At 48.8% G+C, this 20000-nt stretch overlaps 3 protein-coding genes across 3 annotated transcripts in view; all 3 read left to right on the top strand.

The window, feature by feature from the left end:
- The window catches only part of wnk4b (WNK lysine deficient protein kinase 4b), a 42372-nt gene extending 31096 nt beyond the window's left edge, over positions 1-11276 (top strand). Inside the window, exons 16-24 of the mRNA XM_030058000.1 lie at positions 1506-1873; positions 1961-2524; positions 3580-3631; positions 3708-3940; positions 5733-5781; positions 6001-6502; positions 9161-9366; positions 10168-10262; positions 10615-11276. Coding sequence (XP_029913860.1) covers positions 1506-1873; positions 1961-2524; positions 3580-3631; positions 3708-3940; positions 5733-5781; positions 6001-6502; positions 9161-9366; positions 10168-10262; positions 10615-10617 — 2072 coding nt within the window. The 3' untranslated portion in view covers positions 10618-11276. The remainder of the gene's footprint in view (positions 1-1505; positions 1874-1960; positions 2525-3579; positions 3632-3707; positions 3941-5732; positions 5782-6000; positions 6503-9160; positions 9367-10167; positions 10263-10614) is intronic.
- A 1311-nt stretch (positions 11277-12587) lies between these two features.
- On the top strand, positions 12588-13563 carry LOC115363562 (proline-rich protein HaeIII subfamily 1-like). The gene has a single exon (XM_030057833.1). The coding sequence runs from the start codon at positions 12871-12873 to the stop codon at positions 13399-13401; it is 531 nt and encodes a 176-aa protein (XP_029913693.1). The 5' UTR covers positions 12588-12870; the 3' UTR covers positions 13402-13563.
- Positions 13564-15762: 2199 nt separating this feature from the next.
- LOC115363602 (rho GTPase-activating protein 27-like) overlaps positions 15763-20000 on the top strand; it is a 37972-nt gene continuing 33734 nt past the window's right edge. Inside the window, exon 1 of the mRNA XM_030057851.1 lies at positions 15763-15838. The gene's annotated coding sequence lies outside the window, so the exon portion shown is untranslated. The remainder of the gene's footprint in view (positions 15839-20000) is intronic.

The raw sequence follows: 20000 nt of genomic DNA, 5'->3' as shown, positions 1-20000 counted from the left end.
CTGTCCAGGCGGTGGTCCAGGCTGACACCATCTTTGGGGCCCAGGGCACAGTGGAAGAGGTAGGTGATGGCAGAGAGGAGGAGATTAAAAAGCGCTGGTGCCAAGACACAGCCTTGCTTCACTCCGACTTTTACGTCAAAGAACTTGACTGGAGTTCTCCTGCGAGGACTCTGGCTTGCATACCATCATGCAGCTGCTGCAGGATGGATAGAAACTTGGGTGGTACCCCAAGTTTGGAGTTGTCTCCAGAACATCTCATGGTTTATGGTATCAAACACTTTGCTGAGGTCAGTGAAAGCTTTATAAAGATCTTTGTGCTGCTCTATGCTTTTGTCCAGTAGCTGCATCAGGATGAAGACCATGTTGGTGGTGGATCTAGCATTCCGGAAGCCACACTGAGTTTCCGGAAGAACAGCCTCTCAGATGTGCTCCACCAGTCTGAACATCTGAGCATGATCTTTGCCAGCACTTTCCCTGCTATGGAGAGGAGTGAGATTCTGCAGCTGTTCCCACAGACCGCTCTGTCACCTTTGCGTTTATAGATGACGATGATGTTGGCGTCCTTCCAGTCCTGTGGGAGGGTCTCATGCTCCCAGATCTTCGAGATCAGGAGGTGCAGGCATTGCGTGAGGAGGTATCCTCCCTGTTTGAAAACCTCGGCCGCAATGCCATTCTGCGCTTTTGTTGTTTTTCAGGTCCCTAATGGCTCGTCAGGTCTCAGAGTACTGCGGTGGGATGTTGAGATGCGGGACTGATGGCAGGTCCGGGAGTTTGTCCAGAATGTGAGGGTCAGTGGGGATGGAGTCTCAAAGTGATTTGCCCAGCGGCCCAGGATCTCGTGGAGGTCCTTAAAAAGAGTGGAACCATCAGCTGAACGGACGGGGGCAACTGCCTGCTTCCTGGGGCCGTACAGAGCTTTGATGGCATCATAGAAGCCCTGGGTGTTGTTGCAGTCTGCCAAGTTTTGGATCTCCTGGGCTTTCTGAACGCACCAGGTGTCCTTCATGACTCGGAGGGCCTGCTGGGTCTCAGCTCTTGCAGCAAAGGTGGCTTTCTGGGAGGAAGATCTGGGGCAAGACAGGAGTGCTTTATGAGCTTGATGTTGTGTTTGAAGGAGAGAATGTATTTTGGCAGAGTTGTAATCGAACCAGTCCTGGTGACTTTGACGGACCGCCTCTGTGGCTGCGCTGTGGACGGCATGACGCAGAGCTGGCCAGTCGCTGGGTTCCTCAGGATCTGGTCAAGACTCTTTGCAAGGAGTTGTCTTTGGTGGTGAGGATGTTCAAGGTTTTCTTTTTGAAGCTCTTTGGATGACGGGACTGAAGCTCATGAGGAGTTGGACCTGACCATGAGCTGGTCGGTCCAACATTCGGCTCCACGCATGACTCGGGTGGTAGCAACATCCCGTCTGTCCACACACACACACACACACACACACACACACACACACACACACACACACACATGCACAGTCTCATCCTCTCTCCCTGTCTCTCTCTCTCTAGGCTCCGCCCCCTACTCCCCCCTGTCCTCCCGCCCAGACTCCACCCCTCTTCCCTCCCACCTCCTCCCTGCTCCTCAGCATCACCTCCCCTCTCCCCGTGACTCCCCCCACACCTCCTCCCTTGCCCTCCAGAGCCCCGCCCCTGACCTCCCCACCTCACTCTCCCCCTCCTCCTCCTCCTCCTATTTGGTGAAAAATGGAGCCGGGTCAGGGGAGGAGACCAGGGGTGGCAGTTTAGTGTCTATGGGAGGTTCTATGCCCTCCCCTCCTCCCGCTGCTCCTCCTCCTCCTGCTGCTCCTCCTACTCCTGGTGCTCCTTCTGCTCCTGCTGCTTCTCCTGCTCCTCCTTCTGCTCCTCCTTCTGCTGCTCCTGCTGCTGCTCCTCCCTCTGCTCCTCCTTCTACTCCTCCTGCTGCTTCTCCTTCTGCTGCTCCTGCTGCTGCTCCTCCTGCTGCTCCTCCTTCTGCTGCTCCTCCTTCTGCTCCTCCTTCTGCTCCTCCTGCTGCTGGTACTCCTGCTGCTCCTGCTCCTCTTGCTGCTCCTCCTGCTTCTTTTAACGCCATTCCAGCTCCTACAACTCCTCTTGTTCCTCCTGCTGAACCTCCAGCTCCGCCTCCTGCTCTTCTTCCTGTTATGCCATTTGCTCCTCTTCCTGCTCCTCCTCCTCCTCCTCCTCCACATTGGCCTGCTCCCAGCCAGCCTCTCTTCTCCCTGGCCAATGTGTTCTCCCTGGCGATGAGTGTGGCCCAGTCGTTCATGACTCCTCCTGGGACCCCGACCCAGAGTTTTCACCCCCGCACCCAGCCCGTGTCCCCGCCCCTCTCTCCTGCCCTTGCCTCTAAGCCCCGCCCTCCAGCGATGCTCCACCAACCCCCCGCCCCCATCCCTCCTCCCCCTGCCTCCCTTTCCGCTAGCCCCGCCTCCTTCACTCTTCGCCCCGCCCTCCACTCCCCTGCTTCTCAGTCAGGCTCCGCCCCCAGCCAGCAGGAGGTGCTGTCAGGCCGGACAAACACCGTGCAGGTAGGAACAGAACAGACTGCACTGCTGGCACCGCAGAACACAGCAGAACACATCAGAACACAGGAGAACACAGTAGAACACAGTAGAACACAGGAGAACATGGTAGAATACAGAAGAATATGGTAGAACACAGCAGAACACTGGAGAACACAGGAGAACACAGCATAATACAGCAGAGCACAGCAGACAACAGCAGAACATGGTACAATACAGAAGAATATGGTAGAACATAGCAGAACATGGTAGAACCCAGGAGAACCCAGGAGAACAAAGTAGATCAACGGTAAGATCCATTCATCCAGTCAGGATCAGGTGTGTGAGAACCTGAAGGGGGCGCTGCAGAACTGCAGAACACTTTCAACAAAAACAAACACGAGTCCCCGTGGAGAGACATGGGTTCTGCCCGCGGGACCGAGCGGGTTCTCCAGGTTCTCCATGAGAACCCTAGCAGGCTGGACCATAGTCCAGTAATTTTAGGCCAAAACTGGGGTCAACCTAGGACAAATTGCAAGAGAAGCAAACTCAACTGATTCTGTATCCTCAGTTTGTCCTGAGTGAGGGGAAAAAGTCCCAAGGAATCCCATTGGTGGAAAGTTTTGAAAATCACCTATTTATGACCATATATTACCAAAAAACACTGTTTTTAACACACAGGAAAGGGGTTCAAAATTTGACTTTCAGATATCACTATAAAAATTCACAAGTTGATTACACACACAAAGACAAGAAAAAAAGTCAATTACAAGTTCTTTGAATTATTGTGTTTACACATGCATATCATATCCCTGTGTGTTAAAAACTGTTTTTTGGTAATATGTGGTCATAAATAGGTGATTTTCAAAACTTTCCACCAATGGAATTTCTTGGGACTTTTTCCCCCTCACTCAGGACAAACTGAGGATACAGAATCAGTTGAGTTTGCTTCTCTTGCAATTTGTCCGAGGTTTTTTCATAAAATGACTGGACTACTACAGACTCAGGCTTTGACTGTGTGAACAGCAGAACATCAGACAGAACAGTTCCCTCACTTGTTCTCTCCCTGTGTTCTCCGCCAGCCGCAGCCCGGCAGCGCCCCCCTGCAGGCCGGCTCCGCTGCGCCCCCTCATGGTGAGTCCCTGCTACCGCACGTCCACAGGCTGACCCACCCAAACACTCTCCTGACTCAGGGCTCATCTCACTGCAGGTTCTCAGAGCAGCTCGGGGTCCACCTTCAGCCCACCCACCAGTCCACCCAGTCCTTCCAGTCCTCCCAGTCCACCCATCAGTCCATCCATCAGTCCACCCATCAGTCCACCCATCAGTCCTCCCAGTCCACCCATCAGTCCACCCAGTGTTTCCAGTGTCTCCAGTCACAGAGAGCCCTCCTCCTCCTCCTCATCTTCCTCCTCCTCAGCTCCGTCAAGCCCTCACAATACAGTGAGACACACACACACACACACACAGGGATAAAGGGGATAAGCATTAATATTATTAATATACATTATGTATAGTAATAAATGTAAAATTATAAACTAGGAGTGTGAAGAGATGTCATTATTTGTATCTGCGTCTGTGTTTGTGTTCATGTAGAAAAATGGAAGTGGGTGTGGCTTATGCCTTAAGTCACGTTGACCCATAAAATATGCATATGTATCTTTTTTGAGATGCCATTAAAAAAGAAAGCATGGGGTCATTTGAGTTCTCAGTACAGTGCCACGACGTCACCAGCATTTTTTATTCTCCAACAGAAAATACTCCACAAAGATCAACACAATACAAAAGCTTAAAAACCTCAAAGTAGACAGATGATTCTCAGATCTGTTTCCTAAGAATGGGCATTTTCAGTGATGTCAATATTCGAGTACTCGAATTACATTATGGACGAGTAATCAATTACTCGCGAATTATATATTTTACCGCAAAAAAATAATTACGAGAGGTCCGTACTTAACATCGGTTCCGCTAGCGTTTCCAGTCGGACACGGACCTCCAAGGTATGTCCTGTTGTTTACTAAACAGCAGGTTTATGGTTGTCCGAGAACCTTTTTACATCAAACTTAACCACGTATGAGAATAAACAGCCAACGCTGTAAACCAAGTGCGATTCCAAATGCATTTATTGAACAACCGCAACAAGTCCGTCAATCACGTTGTAACATTCAGCTGCCGGACGTCACGGCGGGATGGACCTCTGTTCTGTGTCGCTTCACACGGAACTGTCAATCAACAGCCTGAATCATAAACACAAAGTTCAAATAAATCTAATCCTCTCTGCTGAGTACTCGAGTAATCATACCCATCCCTACTATTTCCCAGCCAACCCAAAAACCTGATTGAACTTTCTTCCCTCCATGATTGCTCCATGGATGTCCCTGGATGTCCCCCACCCCAACCCTGATAACCTCCTCACCTCAGCTGATCAGTCTAATATCAAACCTGCCGCTGAGAATCTTGGTATCATCTTTGTCCACTTTATGTCTTTGACCTCCATGTTGCTAGTCTCATCCAGTCCTGTTCTCTTCAACGATGAAACGTCGCGAAAATCAGAAATATCTTCTATGGACGTTGGACTTCGTATACACTCTTTCGTTTTATCCCATCTAGACTGCTGTAATTCCCTCTATGCTGGCCTCAAGACGCTTTAAATCCTTTACAGTTGCTTCAGATTATTAACTAGAACGAGCCATATGTCCTGGATCTTGCTTCCCTCCATCGGCTCCCCATAAAATTCAGAATTAACTTTAAGATTCTGTTGATTGCATATAAAGCTCTGCACGGCTTCTCATCTCCTCCTCCCTCATAACCACCTCTTCACCACTCCCATCCTCATCCTCGGTTTTCTGTCCATCCTCCTCTCCAGATGCAGAACAAAAGGTGACCTGTGCAGTGTTAGTCCTAACTCTCTGGAATAATCTGGATTAATCTTCCCCAGTCGGTTTGTTTTGCAGAGCCTCCGGGTCTCGGGGACGACCTGGGATCTGTGCGTCTTCTCGGTGGTTTTGTTTGCCAGCGTAGATTCTTTTTTGTTGTCTTTCGTTGTTCTTTGCATTTGTTTTTATTTTCAACATGTGTGAAGCACTGTGTCGCCGCTCTGTAAATAAATAAAGCTTCATTTACGTATTTACTGACCTGCGACATCAGATGATGAAGATGATGAGGAGGAGGAGGACAGTGTTGCTGATGAAGAAACACTGATGATGATGTTTTTGTTGTTCCTCTTGTTGTGTAGGTGTCCTCCCCCTTCGCCCCGTCAGCCAGACTGTCACCCATATCAGAGGGTGAGACACATCTGCCTGTCTGTCTGACTGTCTCTCTGTCTCTGTCTGTCTGCCTGTCTGTCGCTCTCTCTCTGTCTGTCTCTCTGCCTGTCTGTCTCTGTGTCTTTGTCTGTCTGTCTGTCTGTCTCTCTCTGTCTCTCTGTCTGTCTGCCTGTCTGTCTGCCTGTCTGCCTGTCTCTCTGCCATGTTGACTGTCTGTCTCTTTGTTTCTGTCTCCAGAAAGAAAACCTCCGATCTTCACAGTCGGCCGTTTCCAGGTGACGCCCACAAAAGAAATCCCCGCCCCCCATCATCAGGAGCCCCGCCCATTCCACCAAGCCAAGCCCACCACGTGCTCACCCCCTCCCTCCAGGGACAGCCAATCGGAGAGCAGCACAGAGGAGCACAGCGAATCGGAGAGCAGCATCAGCACAGTGAGGGTCTCGCCGCCCAGCTTCCTTTTTGAAGCGTCTCCTGGTTACCGTGGCAACTCGGGAGGAGTCATGGAAGGAGAGGAAGGAGAGGAGGAGGAGCAGAGGAGGAAGGAGGAAGAGGAGGAGGAGCAGAGGAGGAGGAGGGGAGCCCGGAGGCTGAGCGTCAGCCTGTGGGAGGGGACGGCGGGCAGCCCCGGGCTCAGCCAATCGTGGACGAGCTACACCCGCTCCGCCTCCTACGTCAGCTCGGACGAATCAGAGAGCGAGGACGAAGAGATGTGGGAGGAGCTGCAGGAGCTACGTGAGAGGTGATTGGTTGATTTATTCATTGACAGATTCAGCCAAACTGATAAATTACAGCGAAACAAAAGTGATGATTAAAAACAATAAAACAGATGTTAAAAATAAAAACAAAACCAAAAAAAACAGAAAGGACAGTGATCACCTGAGAGGCCGGACAGGTAAAATCAGGTGAACCGGGTTTTTAATCAGCTGTTGACAGATTATCATGTCCAAGACTTGGTTCAAAGAGGAATTCAGCGTTTCCGATATAACATGAAAACCCGCCAGGTGCTTTGTAATTGCGTCTTTATGCACCGTTTTCCTGAGGTGTCATGCTCAGAGCGACGCCTCCCATCACCTGCTGGGCGGAGCCGGGACCGTGAGGCGCTCCATGCCTTCACGGCTGGTTCCCCACGGAGTCACAAAGGGCCGTTGTAGCTCAGGTAGAACAGTCTGGTAAGGTGAGAAAATTGCGTGTCCCATCGTCCCACCGTGTTGCTTGTGATGATTTCTCAGTTCAGGAGGAAATCGTCTGACCAGCTGCCGTCTGAAAGCTGCACGGCGGTTTTTCCAACAGGAAGTGCATGACTCTCCGAGGGTCCGATGCAGCGTTTGCATGACTGCCTGACTGAGGTTGAGGCCTGGCTCTCCCTCAGTTTCCTCCATTTAAACAAGAACAAGACAGAGGCCATTGTTTTTGGTCGTAATGGCGTCCTGGATTACAGCACCCTTGGCTCTCTTGCGTCCCGCGTCCATCCGATGGTCAAGAGTCTTGGTGTTTATTTTGATCAAGCCTTTAAATTTGACAAGCAAATCTCTGCTGTTGTTAAAGTCAAGCTTTTATCAGTCGAGACTGATCACCAAAGCTAAACCTTACCTCCCTCTAAATCAGTGGTTCCCAACCCAGTCCTCAAGTACCCCCTGTCCTGGAGGTTTTTGTTTCAGCTCTACTCTTTCACACCTGATCCATGTAAGGGCTTCATACTGATTGGCTGAAACAGATCTACCTGAAGAGGGCGTGCATGAAGGTGCAAGGGCCATAATTGGATCAGGTGCGAAAGAGTACAGCTGAAACAAAAACCTCCAGGACAGGGGGTACTTGAGGACTGGGTTGGGAACCACTGCTCTAAATGACCTAGAGAACGTTATCCACGCTTTTCTCTCATCTAGGCTCGACTACTGTAATGCCCCGTATGTTAAGCTGGACCGAGCCTACGCCCAGCCTTTACAGCTGGTGCAAAATGCAGCTGCTCGCCTTTTAAAACCCTGTTGCTTACTTTTAAAGCCTTTAATGGTCTGGCACCAACATATTTAGGTGAACTGCTTCACGTCCACACTCCGGCTCGAGCTCTGAGCTCCGCCAGCCGGCTGCTGCTGGACGTCCCAAGGTCAAGACTCAAAACGAGGGGAGATCGGTGGCCGCCCCAAATCTGTGGAACAGTTAAGCCCTCCACATAAGAACTGCCCCCTCTATTACCCATGTTAAGGGCCAATCCCATTTCTTATTTTCACCCCTACCCCTACCCCTACCCCTCTTTTTCGAGTGCCCCTTGCCCCTTGGAACAAAGTTACAAGGGGCAGGGGTTGAAATACTCCACTATGAAATGGGACAACCCTTCATCCCTGGAAACGTCATCATTAGTCATCAGTGACGTTGTAAACAGATGCGATGATTTTTTTTGCCGGTGAATCTCAATCTCAAAATGATGTCTTCAGCTGTGGTAATCTCTCTTGCGTGGGCTGTTGGCATCTTTTTGCGGTTGTCAATAGCGAATCGGAAGAATGTAAGGAGATAAGAACGCCCCTCAGCCGTTGTAAAATCAATGTAACCCACGGCTTCTCGGGGCTTATTGTTTAATTCAACGCCTGGGAGCACCGGTGAATCAGCCTGAGGTATGAATGATAGACCGTAAACAAGTTTTGTTGCAGTTAGCCCAACGTTAGCCACACAACATGCTAGCCATGTCAATGTCTAGCATAATGTCAAACAAACAATCGCTGACTTTATTGATTTTTGTATTAATTGTGTGAGAAGTGTGGGAGATTTCTCGTAGCTCTCGCTTTGGAGTGTGCCTCTGAAAAAACTCCGTTTGGAGGGCTATAGCCCGAGCACTCCACCCTCCCCCTCCGCCTCAACAAGAATCAGGACATCCCTAACCCTATTCGTGAACGCGCAAAACGGAGGGGTAGGGGCAAGTGGTAGGGTTAGGGGGTGAATTGGGATTGGCCCTAAGTCTTTGTTGAAGACTCCTCTCTTTTCCTTGGCCTTCCCTGATATGCATGTTTTTATCCCAACATGATTTTTGTTTCTCCGTGTTTTATCTTTTTATCTTATTATCTTTTCTCTATCTTTCTCTTTTGTATTTTGATTTTTATTTTTGACTTGAAATTATTCTATTCTTATCTTATTTTAGCATATTTTACTAATTCTGTACTCTGTGAAGCACTTTGTTCAACCTCTGTTGTTTTTAAATGTGCTCTATAAATCAAGCTTGACTTGACTTGACTGCTGTTGCCCTGGCGACCTCCTGCGACCCGCCCATGTTTACCCTCGTCTTTGTATTTCCAGTTGTTGCACTTCATAGGAAAGACACTAGCTAGCCAAGCTAAATAAACTGCATAGATGAGTAAACAATAGTGAATGTGTATTTTATCATTCAAAACTGTCCCCCCTCCCTCCTCAGGCACCTGTCAGAGGTGCAGAACCTGCAGGCCAATCAGAAGCGAGAGATAGAAGAGCTGTACGAGCGGATGGGTAAAGTCCCGCCCCCAGGCATTGTGTCACCAGCCGCCATGCTCAACAACCGCCAGCGACGGCTGTCCAAGACCGGCAGCTACCCCCCCACCCGCAGGAACAGCCTGCAGAGACTGGACATACTGCCCCCTGCAGGTAAAACACACTGCAACACACTGCCCCCTGCAGGTAAAACACACTGCAACACACTGCCCCCTGCAGGTAGAACACACTGCAACACACTGCCCCCTGCAGGTAGAACACACTGCAACACACTGCCCCCTGCAGGTAAAACACACTGCAACACACTGCCCCCTGCAGGTAGAACACACTGCCCCCTGCAGGTAGAATACACTGCAACACACTGCCCCCTGCAGGTTGGACAGTACACTGCACCCTGTTGTAAAGGCTAACAGAATACATATCAGAATTTGTTGGAGCAAATGTTGGAGATTTTAATCTGGGCCTTGTCTGCCGTCAACAGCCTGCAGGTCAGTGTTGTGTCCAGCGGGGGCAGCACTGAGCTAAACAGCCTGCAGGTCAGTGTTGTGTCCAGCGGGGGCAGCACTGAGCTAAACAGCCTGCAGGTCAGTGTTGTGTCCAGCGGGGGCAGCAATGAGCTAAACAGCCTGCAGGTCAGTGTTGTGTCCAGCGGGGGCAGCACTGAGCTAAACAGCCTGCAGGTCAGTGTTGTGTCCAGCGGGGGCAGCACTGAGTTAAACAGCCTGCAGGTCAGTGTTGTGTCCAGCGGGGGCAGCAATGAGCTAAACAGAGCAGAATCTGTGTGGGTCAGTGGGGCTCAATGCTCCTGCTCAGCCTCTGCAGCGCCCTCTGCAGGCGGACACCAGCTCTGCCCACTCTGTGCTAATCTAATCTAATGTGACGTGATGAATAATGTGTGTGTGTGTGTGTGTGTGTGTGTGTGTGTGTGTGTGTGTGTGTGTGTGTGTGTGTCAGGTATCATGAGGAAGAGCTCGGTCGGCGGCAGCAGCAGTGGCTCTCAGGACAGGCCAGGGAAGGGCGTGACCTTTGCCCCCGAGCACAGCTGCATGGTGAGACACACCTCACAACTCAGGGGCTCAAAGTGGGGTCCGGGGACCGGCAGGGGTCCTCGCGGGTCTCCCAGTGGGTCCTCCTGCATTCAAAAGCATTTCACAAGCATTTAAACACCAGAAATCTGATCCTTTACAGATATGATTTCAACAGTGATAATCATTTAATCATATAATTATTAATAATCATTTTCTTGTAATTTAGGGTTCGGTTAAAAGTATTTTATTGATAATTTTCTGATTTTTTTATTTGATGTTTGAAAGAGGCTGATTAAATTAATTTATCAAAATAATTATGAATTGATCATTTCAGCTTTACTTCTGACCTTTGACCTCTGACCTCTCCCACCAGTGAGCCGCTGTGATGAAGGATGAACAAGAACTGAAGAGGAAGAAGGAGAAGAAGACTGTGTGTGTTGTGGCACACGCACACACACACACACACACACGGCGAGTGTGTTGGTGTGTGAACGATAACGAGACTTTATTTGTCGAGCACTTTTCAAAACCATAATAAGTTATAGAGATAAGAATAAAGTTTAGAGATAAAGTGAGATTATCAAAGAGATTAACAAGCAGAACAGTAATAATAATAACAATAATAATAATAATAATAATAATAATAATAATAATGATAATAATAATGACTTCACAGAGCACTTTTCCAGGTTAGGGTTCAGATGGAGAGATTAGAGATGATGAAGTGTGTACCTGTTGTTATTCATGTGTTCCCCATAATGTCACACGGCGCCACCTGGAGGACGGACTGAGGCTGCTAACAGCGGTCAGAAATCTTTTATGATAAACAGAAAACAGGAGAGTTCAGGAGACGAGTGGCGGAGCGGAGAGCAGCAGCGCCGTCGGGGTTTGAAGGTTTAGTTTGAATTTGCTTTTCGAGCCGGTTTGCTGCTTCAGGTTTTCTTGGTGTCCGTGTTGGTTTTAGTTTTTTATTCCTGTGGGACGTTTTTATTCTGTCATAAAACATCAAAAAAAAAAAAAAAAGTCTTCACTGAGGAGACAAACTGACAAAAGCAGAAACTAAAGACATTTTTTTTCTGTCATTTGAGTTTATTTCAGTTTCAGTTGGTCATCTTTTTTTTTTTTTTTAATAAAGTCTCGTTTTCATTTTTATTTCAGTTAAGGAAAAAGTTTTTTTTTCCCACCCAGTTTTTATTATTCTGTCAGTTTTCTGACAGAACAAATGAGTGACATCAGAGAAACACATGAATTTACCTTCCATCTGGAGCAGCCTGCAGCCGCCGCCTGTCTCCTCTGTTCATGGGTGTAATCTGACATGTCCAGGCGTGTCTTGGATTTCCTCGTGGACGCCGCCGCCAACGCCGCCAACGCCACCCAGCTGACCTCCGGTTGGCCGGGCGCCGCTAACTGAGGTTTAACTGGCACAAAACTGCTTCGCTACCAGAAGCCCCAAACATTTTCCACCTCTCACTGGTTTTTGAATGGATATGAAACTTTTCGGGCTCCGTCCTCCTCCTGCTGTCCTCCTGCTGTCCTCCTCCTGTCCTCCTCCTGTCCTCCGGCTGTCCTCCTCCTGTCCTCCTCCTGTCCTCCTGCTGTCCTCCTGCTGTCCTCCTGCTGTCCTCCTGCTGTCCTCCTGCTGTCCTCCTCCTGCTGTCCTCCGGCTGTCCTCCTCCTGTCCTCCTGCTGTCCTCCGGCTGTCCTCCTCCTGCTGTCCTCCTCCTGCTGTCCTCCTCCTGTCCTCCGGCTGTCCTCCTCCTGCTGTCCTCCTCCTGTCCTCCGGCTGTCCTCCGGCTGTCCTCCTCCTGTCCTCCTGCTGTCTTCCTGCTGTCCTCCTGCTGTCCTCCTCCTGCTGTCCTCCTCCTGCTGTCCTCCTGCTGTCCTCCTGCTCTGCAGAGTCTCTGCTGCTGGTCTAAAGTCTGGTTCCTCCAGGCTCCTGGCTCTAAAGGCTTGTCCTGAGTCTCTTCATGAATCCTGGCTGTGTTTTGGGCGTAACATGCAGTGAACCAATCAGAGGCCGTCTCCCGTCCCCTCTAACAGCCAGGTGTGTCTCACCTTGGTGGGCTGCTGTTCTAATGGAGGATTCTCCAGGTAAGAAGGAAGGAGACGGAGTGAAAGCTCCCGAGCAGATCAGGACTCCATCTGAGCTCCCTGAGGTGAAGCAGCGTCCCTGCCCTGTGTGTGGGACAAGCAGAGCGGACGCTCGCCGGCGCCCCCTATGGAGGCCACCATCACTGTCTGATGATGAGCTTCAGACAGCAGAGAGACCTGCAGCACTGACCTCAGAGCTGCTGTTTGCTGCTCAGTCACTTTCAGCAACGCAGCAACACTGCTCTGAGGTCAGCTCATTTTCAGAGCAACATGGAGCTCAGAGGGACAGGAGAGACTCTGTTGTTTCCACAAGGGGGCGCTGCAGGGGGAAACGACAGCTGAAAACATTAAGCATTATGTCTTGATTCACAAACATGTAACTGTGACATGAATGTATTGAAGTGATCAGTGCACTTTCTCCAAGGATGAAGCCTCTTGCCTGTAATCTGTGTAATCTGTAGTGTGTAATCTGTAGTGTATAATCTGAAGAGCAGCTGCAGCCTCGGCGTTATTCAAACTGTGTGGAACGTCAGTCCTGATGAAGGAGCTGCCACCTCCTCCTCATCCTCCTCTGCCGCAAAGCCTCAGTCCACATGAGAACAACATCCAGCAAACATCCAGAACCTTCCTGACGGCAGGAGGCAGAACCGAGTCAGGCCCACCCCCGCAGACCCAGACCTCCAGCAGGTCCAGACCATCAGCAGGTCCAGACCCTCAGCAGGTCCAGACCCTCAGCAGGTCCAGACCTCCAGCAGGTCCAGACCCTCAGCAGGTCCAGACCCTTAGCAGGTCCAGACCTCCAGCAGGTCCAGACCCTCAGCAGGTCCAGACCCTTAGCAGGTCCAGACCTCCAGCAGGTCCAGACCCTCAGCAGGTCCAGACCCTTAGCAGGTCCAGACCTCCAGCAGGTCCAGACCCTCAGCAGGTCCAGACCCTCAGCAGGTCCAGACCATCAGCAGGTCCAGACCCTCAGCAGGTCCAGACCCTCAGCAGGTCCAGACCCTCAGCAGGTCCAGATCATCAGCAGGTCCAGACCCTCAGCAGGTCCAGACTTAAAGCAGCCTCATGATGACAGTGGGCAGGAGGTTTGGGTTCCTCAGTGGGTTTCTGATGGCCAGTAACAGTAAATATATAAACACATTATATTTAGAGAAAGAGTGACTTTGTATTTTCAGTTATGCCAAAAAAAGAAGAAATATTTTATATTTTCCTTTGAGGATCATGTTTGTAAATGTAATAAATGATTGTTGCTCATAAAACTGTCTTCTTTTTTCTTTGATTTAAATAGTGCGCTGAAGTATTTAGAGTTATTAATAATAAACTACTATAATAAGGATGCACTTTCCTCACACAACATTTTTCCTGAACAAATGTTTTAAGTATTAATACCTGAAAGAACCTGAAAATGAAACTGATCACTTCAGATCCCCAGCCAGAAGACATCAGCCTCTACGACGATGTGATGATGATGATGGTGGTGATGATGGTGATGATGGTGATGATAATGATGATGATGGTGATGATGGTGATGATGATGATGATGATGATGATGATCAGTGACCAGCTGATATGCTGAGCACCTGTAGGGGGCGCTGCAGAGAATTTTTTTTATTATTTTTATTTTCAGTGACGATGAAACTGAAACCTCTGAAAAACAAAACGTGGTTCAGAGTCCAGACTGGATCCACTGGATCCACTGGTCCGTACATGGCAGAGAGCTCAGTTTATACTACAGATTATTACAGATTACTACATATTATAACAGATTATTATAGATTATAACAGATGCTTCAGTGCAAAAATAAAACTCCTGGCTAAAAACCACCATGATGTGAGTGTCATGAGGGGCGGCTGTGCCGGCAGCCTGCGGCCTGCAGGGGGCAGCACAGACACAGCTGTTTAATCTGCTTTCAGTTGGTTTTCTGTTGTTTTGTGATCAGGATTAAAAGCTTGTGAACTGCAGCATCAGTCATCTGACATGTAAACATATGAACATATAAATAAACAAACATGAATATATAATCTGAATCATTAAAGAAATAGAGTTTCTTTGGGGGGAAGAGCTCATTTTTGAAGTTTTGGGGGTTTTGTGTTAGTTTTCTGCTGATTTTCTTGTTATTTATTTATTTATTTATTTATTGTTGATATTGCAGTAATTTGTTGCTCATTAAATGAACTCAAGTGATTTGATTTGTTCAGGTTTCAGAGTTAAAAGATATATATTTTTTGTTTTGTTGTGTTTTGTTTTGTTTTTGTCTATTTTCTGATAATTCTATGTTTGGGGGGGGGTTGTGTTTTTTTTTTTTTTTTTTTTTTTTTTTTTTCTGTTGTTATTTTGCTCAGCGTTTCCAGTGAAGTAAATCACTGAGCTGAGGGCCCCAGGAGGAGCCTTAGGGGCCCCTGGGGGCCCCGGGCCACACCTTGAGCACCAATACACTGATCAATACACTGATCAGTGTATTGAGCAGTTCATGTTCATTCTGTTCATTATTGATTGATTTATTTATTTAACAGGAATCCTGAGACATGAAACTCAAGACAACAACAGAAAATAAAACACAAAGTAATTTGAGAATGTTGGGATTAAAAATTGACAGATAATTTTAAACTGATGATGATAATAATAATAATAATAATAATAATAATAATAATAATGATAATAATAATAATAATAATAATAATAAATACAAAAAGCACAAAAAACTAAATTTATAAAGATTGAACTGAAATTCGACTGAACCCTGAGGCAAATGAAATGAGAAAAAACAACTACAAAATCACAAAAGGCCATAAATTAAAAAAAAAAAAAGTAAAAATTATTTTTTTTCCCTCAGAGGCAGAGAACATTTCTAATGATGACATGAAATATTTCCAGGTGAGATGAGCGGCTCCTCGCGCTGCTGACAGTTTCTGCTCGTTTATTTATTTGGTGTCTCTGGTTTCTCTTATTTTCCATGAACAAATAAGCAGAAAATGATCAGAAAATTAGCAAAAAGCGAAAGTGAAAAAAAGACGAAATGTTGTGGAAAACCAGCAAAAGAACTTTACCAAAATCTGTGTTCATAATTTATCATCATTAAAAATTAAAATTTAATTTAAAGAAAATAACCATAAAAATACCACCAAATGTGTGCATGTGAGTGTAAAAAAAATCTAAGAAAGTTACACACAAAAAACTGTAAAATTAAACAGAGGTGACTTTTATTCAGAAGGTGAGATTAATACATAAAACTTTTCCAAAATAAAAGCCTCCTGGGATTCAAAGAGTTAAAGAGGAAACAGAAACACAGCCGTCCCACCTGGAGCTGCTCCCTCTCTCTCTGGAGAACAGGAAGTGAAGTCAGACAGAGGAGGAAGGCAAGCTGAGACTGGCACACACACACACACACACACACACACACACACACAGGGAGGGGCGGAGAGAGAGGAACCTGTTTCTGTGATTTGGACTTGAGGAACAGAAGAGAAAAACAGCTCAGGATGGTTGGAACAGACTTCAACTGCAGGTAAAACTTCAGCTCACATACATATCAATCAGTCTATCAATCAATCAATCAATCAATCAATCAGTCAGTCTGTGTGTGTGTGTGTGTGTGTGTGTGTGTGTGTGTGTGTTACAGAGAAACAGTTTGTGCTTTTCCACGTCTGCATTCACAGCACTTTTATTGTTGTGCCTCTTGGATTTTATGGCGTGTGTGTGTGTGTGTGTGTGTGTGTGTGTGTGTGTGTGTGTGTGTGTGTGTGTGTGTGTGTGTGTGTAAATGCGCCTTTCATGTTTTGAGGTTTTCTCTTCCCGTCCCGCTGCAGTTTTTGAAGTGTGTTTGTGTCCCTGATTTAGCTTGGAGTTTGAATTTCAGCCTGAAGACTGAGAGAAGGCGTTGGTATGAGTCCTTTGTGTGTGTGTGTTTGTGTGTGTGTGTGTGTGTGCCTGTGTGTGTGTGTGTGTGTGCCTGTGTGTGTGTGTGTGTGTGTGTGTTGCTCTCAGCAGGAATGTGTGGCCGGGTGTGTTTAGATCCTGAATTCGTCTTTCAGGACACAAAGTCCAGGTTTTTGTTTCTGAAAGCTGTGAGGCGTTCAGGAACTGCAGGAGTTTTCAGCCTGAAGCTGCTGTGAGGCGTTCACTGACGGCTCTGTGGAGCCTCACAAACATTTACGACAGCGTCAGACACTCAAACATGACGTGGCGTGGCGTGTTGGTGCGTGGCGTGGCGTGGCGTGGCGTGACATGTTGGTGTGTGGCGTGGCATACAATAGAAGCCAGCTGTATGTGTGTGTGTGTTTGTGTGTGTTTGTGTTTGTGTGTGTGTGTGTGTGTGTGTGTGTGTGTCTCTGCAGAGCTGTGTGGTCATGTGACCGCTCCCCGCCGCTCGTCACGTTAACACCCCCGGCTCTGCGTGTTGCGTTCAGGTCGCCTCCCGCCTCACGGCGTCCCCTGCGGCGTGCGGCGCTGAGGCGGCGGAGCGGCTCCCGGTCGAGGCGCTGACTCCTCCCACCGCGACCTTTGACCTGTGAAACATCCTCACCTTCAGGCTGAGGGACGCGCTGATCTTTACCCACCAGGCTCTGTGGAAAAAACACGGCGTTGTGGACAATTTCCAGGAAGTGGTCCCCGTTCGCCGGTGGGCGGAGCTGACCCAGGTGTGCCGCGTAAGGCATCATGGGTATTTGAGTGTTTACGATTCTGCGACCCTAAAACCAGGAAGTACGACCGAAACCTTACAAAGGAACACAACCAGATTTCCCATCATGCCTCAAAGATTTTATTGTGAAGTCATGAATATTAAACTTGTTGTGAGGTCACAAAGCCACAGCGTTACCATGGTTACCGTGTACTTTTAATGATACACAGCTGCAGGGAGAAGGGCGTGGCTGTGACATCAGAAGAGTCTGTTTGAATAACTTTACTGAAACGTCCACGGTGCCGTCAGCAGCTGCTGGGCGGAGCTCTGTCACGACGTCACAGCAGCAACCAGCCCAAACCACCTGCTGCCGATAAAGTTACTTCAAAACGATCAGAAGAGGCTGACGCTAATCTGAGCTGATCAGCTGGGAGCAACTCCAGATGATCTGTGGAACATCTGAGACTCTGCAGTCAGATCAGCTGCTGCTACTGCACATCTGCTGCTCCACTGTGAAGCTGCACAGGAGAGGAGAACCTGAGGAGAACCTGAGGAGAACCTGAGGAGAAGAGGAGAACCTGAGGAGAACCTGAGGAGAACCTGAGGAGAACCTGAGGAGAGCCTGAGGAGAACCTGAGGAGAGCCTGAGGAGAACCTGAGGAGAAGCTGAGGAGAAGCTGAGGAGAGCCTGAGGAGAACCTGAGGAGAACCTGAGGAGAACCTGAGGAGAGACCCTGCACACACTCCCCTCAGCGTTATGAAGCTCCCTGCTTTACTTTACAGGCCTTCAGCAAGAACAACACATGGACTGCCACAGTTTCCACTGGGAGCAGCACACACACACACACACACACACACACACACACACACACACACACACACACACACACACACTCACACACAGCAGCTGAGCAGCTACAGGGATATTACAGGTGACGGTGTGTAAGGCATGGTGTAGTTTCTGCTCCTGACATAAACAAACTCATCGGCTGCCGCCGCGACATCACCTGGATGTTTCCAGTTGTTGCCATGGCAACAGGAGAACCACCTGGAAAACATTGGCCGTGAGGCAGCAGTTCCATGGCGGTTCTGCAGGAGATCAAGCAGCAGATGAAGCAGCAGTAGATGGAGCAGTAGATGGAGCAGCAGTAGATGGAGCAGCAGTAGATGGAGCAGCAGTAGATGGAGCAGCAGCAGATGAAGCAGTAGATGGAGCAGCAGATGGAGAAGAAGATGAAGCAACAGATGAAACAGCAGCAGATGAAGCAGTAGATGAAGCAGCAGTAGATGGAGCAGCAGTAGATGGAGCAGCAGCAGATGGAGCAGTAGATGGAGCAGCAGATGGAGCAGCAGTAGATGGAGCAGCAGTAGATGGAGCAGCAGTAGATGGAGCAGCAGCAGATGGAGCAGTAGATGGAGCAGCAGATGGAGCAGCAGTAGATGGAGCAGCAGTAGATGGAGCAGCAGTAGATGGAGCAGCAGATGGAGCAGTAGATGGAGCAGTAGATGGAGCAGTAGATGGAGAAGCAGTAGATGGAGCAGCAGTAGATGGAGCAGTAGATGGAGCAGTAGATGGAGCAGCAGTAGATGGAGAAGCAGTAGATGGAGCAGCAGTAGATGGAGCAGTAGATGGAGCAGCAGATGGAGCAGCAGTAGATGGAGCAGCAGTAGATGGAGCAGTAGATGGAGCAGCAGCAGATGGAGCAGCAGTAGATGAGGCAGTAGATGAGGCAGTAGATGGAGCAGTAGATGGAGCAGCAGCAGATGAAGCAGCAGCAGATGAAGCAGCAGTAGATGGAGCAGTAGATGAAGCAGCAGATGAAGCAGCAGCAGATGGAGAAGCAGATGAAGCAGCAGCAGATGAAGCAGCAGATGGAGAAGAAGATGAAGCAGCAGATGGAGCAGCAGATGAAGCAGCAGCAGATGGAGCAGCAGCAGATGAAGCAGCAGCAGATGAAGCAGTAGAAGAAGCAGCAGTAGATGAAGCAGCAGTAGATGAAGCAGCAGCAGATGAAGCAGCAGCAGATGAAGCAGCAGTAGATGGAGCAGCAGATGAAGCAGCAGTAGATGAAGCAGCAGCAGATGAAGCAGCAGTAGATGAAGCAGCAGTAGATGAAGCAGCAGCAGATGAAGCAGCAGCAGATGAAGCAGCAGTAGATGAAGCAGCAGCAGATGAAGCAGCAGCAGATGAAGAAGCAGATGAAGCAGCAGATGAAGCAGCAGCAGATGAAGCAGCAGATGGAGCAGTAGATGAAGCAGCAGCAGATGAAGCAGCAGATGAAGCAGCAGATGGAGCAGCAGCAGATGAAGCAGCAGAGGAAGCAGCAGTAGATGGAGCAGTAGATGGAGCAGTAGATGGAGCAGTAGATGAAGCAGCAGTAGATGGAGCAGCAGTAGATGGAGCAGCAGTAGATGAAGCAGCAGATGGAGCAGCAGATGGAGCAGCAGCAGATGGAGCAGTAGATGGAGCAGCAGTAGATGGAGCAGCAGTAGATGGAGCAGCAGTAGATGAAGCAGCAGATGGAGCAGCAGATGAAGCAGCAGATGGAGCAGTAGATGAAGCAGCAGCAGATGAAGCAGCAGATGAAGCAGCAGCAGATGGAGCAGTAGATGGAGCAGCAGATGGAGCAGCAGCAGATGGAGCAGTAGATGGAGCAGCAGTAGATGGAGCAGCAGTAGATGGAGCAGCAGATGGAGCAGCAGTAGATGAGGCAGTAGATGGAGCAGTAGATGGAGCAGCAGTAGATGGAGCAGCAGATGGAGCAGTAGATGAGGCAGTAGATGGAGCAGCAGATGGAGCAGCAGCAGATGGAGCAGTAGATGGAGCAGCAGATGGAGCAGCAGTAGATGGAGCAGTAGATGGAGCAGTAGATGGAGCAGCAGTAGATGGAGCAGCAGATGGAGCAGCAGTAGATGGAGCAGCAGTAGATGGAGCAGTAGATGGAGCAGCAGATGGAGCAGCAGTAGATGGAGCAGCAGATGGAGCAGCAGTAGATGGAGCAGCAGCAGATGGAGCAGCAGTAGATGGAGCAGCAGTAGATGGAGCAGC

The sequence above is a fragment of the Myripristis murdjan genome, chromosome 8 (genome assembly GCF_902150065.1).
Source record: "Myripristis murdjan chromosome 8, fMyrMur1.1, whole genome shotgun sequence".
Classification (NCBI taxonomy): Eukaryota; Metazoa; Chordata; class Actinopteri; order Holocentriformes; family Holocentridae; genus Myripristis; species Myripristis murdjan.
This window is presented reverse-complemented; position numbering and strand designations above follow the sequence as displayed.

Coding starts and splice junctions, on each gene's coding strand:
- LOC115363562 (XM_030057833.1), top strand. CDS start 12,871: ATGAAGGAGCTGCCACCTCCTCCTCATCCTCCTCTGCCGCAAAGCCTC.